This window comes from Nematolebias whitei, chromosome 21, assembly GCF_014905685.2.
Source record: "Nematolebias whitei isolate Nwh7 chromosome 21, NemWhi1, whole genome shotgun sequence".
Lineage (NCBI taxonomy): Eukaryota > Metazoa > Chordata > Actinopteri > Cyprinodontiformes > Rivulidae > Nematolebias > Nematolebias whitei.
In genome coordinates, this window is record NC_056518.1 from 31,578,049 (window position 1) to 31,583,266 (window position 5,218).

General features: G+C 42.6%; 1 protein-coding gene across 1 annotated transcript in view; it reads right to left on the minus strand.

Moving 5' to 3' along the window:
- Window positions 1–5,218, minus strand: part of trip11 (thyroid hormone receptor interactor 11) — a 25,346-nt gene that overhangs the window by 13,374 nt on the left and 6,754 nt on the right. The window contains exons 5-10 of the mRNA XM_037694605.1: window positions 5,003–5,071; window positions 4,729–4,894; window positions 3,154–3,441; window positions 3,019–3,059; window positions 867–962; window positions 502–666 (exon numbers count right to left, since the gene is read on the minus strand). Of these exons, the coding sequence (XP_037550533.1) occupies window positions 502–666; window positions 867–962; window positions 3,019–3,059; window positions 3,154–3,441; window positions 4,729–4,894; window positions 5,003–5,071 (825 nt within the window). The remainder of the gene's footprint in view (window positions 1–501; window positions 667–866; window positions 963–3,018; window positions 3,060–3,153; window positions 3,442–4,728; window positions 4,895–5,002; window positions 5,072–5,218) is intronic.

The following is a 5,218-nucleotide window of genomic DNA, read 5'->3' on the forward strand; positions in this document are numbered from 1 at the left end:
ATTAACGAAGCAACAGTGAATATTAACGAAGCAACTGTGAAAATTAACGAAGCAACAGTGAAAATTAACGACGCAACTGTGAATATTAAAGAAACAACAGTGAATATTAACAAAGCAACAGTGAAAATTAACGAAGCAACAGTGAATATTGCTGTAAGTTAAAAACAACAGTAGCTGATATTTTCCTCTCCTAAATGTTAGTATTAAAGTATTTTGAATTTACAAATATCGTTACGTTTCATGGTTATTATAGATATTATAAGTTATTCTGGTGGTGTTGATGCACAGTTGAAATAGATTAATGATGCAGCAACGTGTAAAAAACACAAAAATGTGTAGAAGTATTGTGTGTGTGCTGCAAGAGACAACCATTAACACAAGCAGTCAGTGTGTTTAGAGTTTGATGATTTCTGAATCAATTAGAATAAAATGAAGAACTGTGTTGAACCATGCAGCATCAGAACACGGGCTGGGTCAGAACAGGGGTTGGGTCAGTCCAACCTGCGTTGCCTCTTGGTTCTGGCGGTCCAGCTCCTCCAGCTCAGACATCAGGGCGTCTCGCTCCTCGGTGGCCCTCAGCTGTTCTCTCCTCTGCAGCTCCATCACCTCCTCATGTTTAACCACACTTTGTTCTTCTGCTAGTTTCAGTCTTTGCTGCAGATCGAGCTGAGAACAGATAAACAGTTAAACATGTTGATGACACGAGGGGGCGACAAGTCGACCGACAACAGACCCTCAGATAAAAACAGCAACACATTCAGAGCGCTCCTCTGGTGAAGGACCTGACACATTCAATGGAATAAAAACACCTTTTCAAAGTCTTCTTCTCTTCAATCGGCAGGAGAAGAGTTTGTGGTGAAACCAACCTTTTCTTGTTCCAGAGCCTCCTTCTGCTGCTTCAGTGATCTGATGGAGGTGTTCAGTTCCAAGATGTCAGCGTGCTCCACCTCCTCCTCCGCCGTCTTATTACGAATCATTCAGAAATTAAAACGTAATGTTGAGTCATTACGACACATCAAAACGAACACATTTAAACTAATTCTTTCATTCAACCTTTATTTACAGTAGTCCTTCGCTCCTTCGCAGTTCGACTTTCGCGTTTTTTTTGTCAACTTTAATATTACTCACGTGGTTAGACAGTACGAGATAAAAAGTTAAAAAATAAATAAATATTTTGGACAGGTGCCGCCATTTTGTAGTTTCTTACAATAAGCCTACACTGCAAGGCCAAAGAACTACACTACCCAGAAGGCAACAGTGCTTCCTGCTGCTATTTTTTGCCGAAACAGAGGAAAGATTTTGACCCAATCCGAACCCACCTAAAAAGTTCGGTCTTTATTCAGTGACTTCGGCGCTCAGTGGATGCAAAGTCGATCAGAACCGGACCAGGACTACTGCCTCAGCGGTTAGTCTGAATTCTGCTCGCCGACCCAGGAAGCCTCTCGAGTGGCCGCAGAGAGCAGTATTTTGCAGTACATGCATGCATGTTGTTCAAATTACGCAGGTGTAAGAGTTTAGTACATTGCAAGAATGTGGGAAGAACAAAGTCCATGCTCAATAATCCAGGTATACAATCCAACATTTTTCAGTCAGGTCATCTGGACAGTTTCTTTTTTTGTGCTGAAACGTTTTGCCTTTGATCCAGAAGGCTTCATCTGTTTTGTGTTGTGCGTTTCCTTGACTGATGAAGCCTTCCGGATCGAAGGAGAAACGTTTCAGCACAAAAAAATAAACTGTTCAGATGACCTGACTGAAAAATGTTGGATTGTATACCTGGATTATTGAGCATGGACTTTGTTGTTTTCAACCAGTTTGACACGACTGTCAACAAGGAAGAGAGCCGGCAATGGAGGAGGGGGTGTGCCAAAGACACCATCTTAGCGCCAACATAACTGGTTTGTTCCAATTTGGAGTAAGCTGTTGGGGGAAGAATCAGTTTTGTGTTGTGTGTTTCCTTAACTGATGAAACCTTCTGGAAGGAAGGTGAAACGTTTCAGCAAAAAAAGAAACTGTCCAGATGACCCGTCTGAAAAATGTTGGAATGTGGGAAGAGTTTTTAAAGCCTTTATATATATATATATATATATATATATATATATATATATATCTCGTATTTTTCGTCCGATAAGTTGCAGTTTTTTGCATAATTTACATGCCCTGCAACGTATACGCCAAAGAAACATATTTTTAGATTTCTTCCCATATTTATAAACCAATTTTTGGCTGAGATATGACCGTTTTAATTCATTCTGACTGAAAATATTGAACAATACCATTTTTAGCCACTACATGGCACTCGAGTAGTATGGCACGCCGTTGTGTCATGTAATAGGTAAAAAGTGGCTATAATGACACAATCGGCTTGCCATAGCCTGTCACCTTCATCCAGCTCTCTTGGAGCAACAGTCAAATCAGCTTCATTTCGATGCTAATTTGACCATTGAAGTTAATTTCTTAAGTAAAAGTTCAACTGAGACACACCTTTGCTATAAGTCGAACAAACAAACAATTGTTTTAGGTGCTTATCTTGTTAAATTTTGAAGAAACAGACAATGAGTCACCCTCTGAGCGTTAATGTGGCTGTGTATCGGCTTTTGAAAATGCAGCTGATTTGACCGTCAAAGCGCATTTGTTAAGGAAAAGTTAAACTGAGACACATCTTTGCTACAATTTCGATCAAACAAATGATTGTTTTTAAGTGTTAATCTTGTTAAATTCTTGTTAAAGTCCTCCCGTGCACGCTCCCGCGGCCGCCATTTGGCAGAAAATCGATTTTTGGCACAACGGCGGCCCACATTTCTGGGTCGTCAGTGGTGACGCGTAACAGAAGCGACGTCTTTATGGATTTTTTCACTTTATTAGACATATTTGGACTGATGCGACTTATGGGGTGGAAAATACGGCACTTCATGGTTTTTCACCTATCGTGGGGGTGTGTGGAACGTACCCCCGTGATCATCGAGGGACTACTGTATACAGGTTAAAACATAAACATATAAACTTAAGTTTGATACTTGCCTCAGGAAGACTTCTCAATCTCTGCACTTCTTTTTCTGCATCTGAGAAAACAACAGCCTTTAGATATTACACACACACACACACACACACACACAGACACACACAGACACACACACAGACATGTATGACATCTACCTTCCAGTTTGGTGGTCAGCGTGTGGATGAGGCTCTCCAGCTGAGCTTTGTGCAGAGCCTTGCCCTCCTGCTCCTGCACTCTGGTCTGCAGTTCGCTCACAGACGCCTGCAGCCGGGCGTAGTTCTGCAGCAGCTCGCCGTTCTCCTCCTGGGCTTCGTCCCGCTCCTGCTGCAGGGAGGCCAGCTTCCTCTGGGCGTCCTCCAGCCTGGCCGACAGCTCTGCTGCGGCTTCACCCGACTGCACAGTGTGAAGGGTCAGCCCTGAAGAGGAGCTCGCTTGACCTCCGCCTGCACACAGTTATTTTAACGCCTTTAAGATTTGATGCTGAGCCGCTTCACAGCTCCATCTGCAGCTTCAGGAGCTAAAACTGAGACGATGAGTAGAACAGGTGACAAACGAGCTGAACACAACCTGGAATAAGGTAAAAACTCAATTAGCAGAACTGTCGTTACATTTAGCAACGTATGTGCTTATATTAGCAAAAGAGATGCTACTTATTAAACTGCACCTGAAAGTAGGCCCGTCACGATAACAAATTTTGCTGGGCGATTGTCTCAGAAATTATTGCGATAAATGATAATATTGTTTGAAATTTGACAATAATTAGTAATTATTGTCAAATTTAAGAATAAATGTTGAATTTTTGTGCGTAGTACCTTTTTTGACCACTGGATGGCAGTATAAGACTGTTTGAACTGACGTATGGATAGTGAGGGAGCGAGCAGCGCGTCTCTAAGAAAAACCGGAGGGAGGTGCCTTGACATGACATGGGCTGTCTCTCTTCGGTTCTCAACATGGCGGACGATCAGTGTGGTTTGAGCTTTTTAGCATAGCATTTGTCACAAAGCTTTTAATAAAAAAAATGTAAAAAAATCAGTAAACAAGTTCTCAGCTTCTTTTGCAGAGAAAAACAACTTTTCATACAAAGGCACAGGGTTCAACCGTGAATTTTGGAACTTCGACAAAACTTAGTTTTTTTCCCCCCCGAGGTCAGCCTGTTAGCTTAGCTCGTAGCTTAGCTGCTTTGAACGATCCAAAAACGCGATTTCAGACGGTTAAATGGATTTTAAAGAGAAAAGAGAAAGGGAGGAGTCAGTGAAGAACACCGGAGCTGAGCCTTTTGTCATCCAGTGTCTTCAGAAAGAGAGAGACACGAAGAAACGATAAAGCCGATAAATTAAAATGAAGTCGATAATTTTAATTTATCGTGCGATTAATTGATTTATCGTTTATCGCGACAGGCCTATCTGAAAGTAGCTAAATCTATCAAACCAGGTCAAATCAACAAAACTATGGCTAAGAGCTACATGTAGCGAAATAGTCAAAGGGAGCTACAAGACAAAAAGAGCCGACAGCTGAACGAGAACATTTTTGAAGGGATTGAAGAGATCTCCGTGTTCTTCTCCGGGGAACTTTATTCCAAAGTTAAATAAATTAAAAAGTAGAAAAGTTTACAAAAACAAAAGCCACAGAACATTTGAGTCGAGTGTTCTGGTCAATAAATGGTTAAAAAACACAAAGTGAGTCCTGAATAAAGAAAACTGAAGAGCTGCCTCAACGTTCACACGACTGACCTCCGTGGATTTGCTCCTCCAGCTCCTCGATCCGCTCCTCGTACTCCTTCAGCTCTTCTCTGTGGCGCCGGCTAAGTTCGGCCATCTTTTGTCTCTGAGCATCTTGAAGCGCCGCCAGCTCGTGCTGATGTTCATCCAGCTCCCGCCTCATCTCGTCTCGCAGCTCCTGTCCCAACAAAGTCAGAAGGTCCAGATCAGAGTCAGCACTGCCTGAGGAGACCGTGCACATCACACGTGCACTCTGATATCAGATATGCGAGACTGTGACGTCCACCTTGATGGTGTTTTGGAGTGTGAGGGTTTCTCCCTGGTCTCTGTTGGCAGCTCCTGTTGCTGTAGACGCCTGAAACACAAGGATGAGAACTTCAAGCTCAGTTCTTTAAACAGCACGAACGAGTCTGAGCTCCTCCAGTGCATTTTAAATCATAACGGGGTCCACGAACAAGACCCAGGAGGCTCCATGATGGACAGAACATGAAGACCCAGGAGG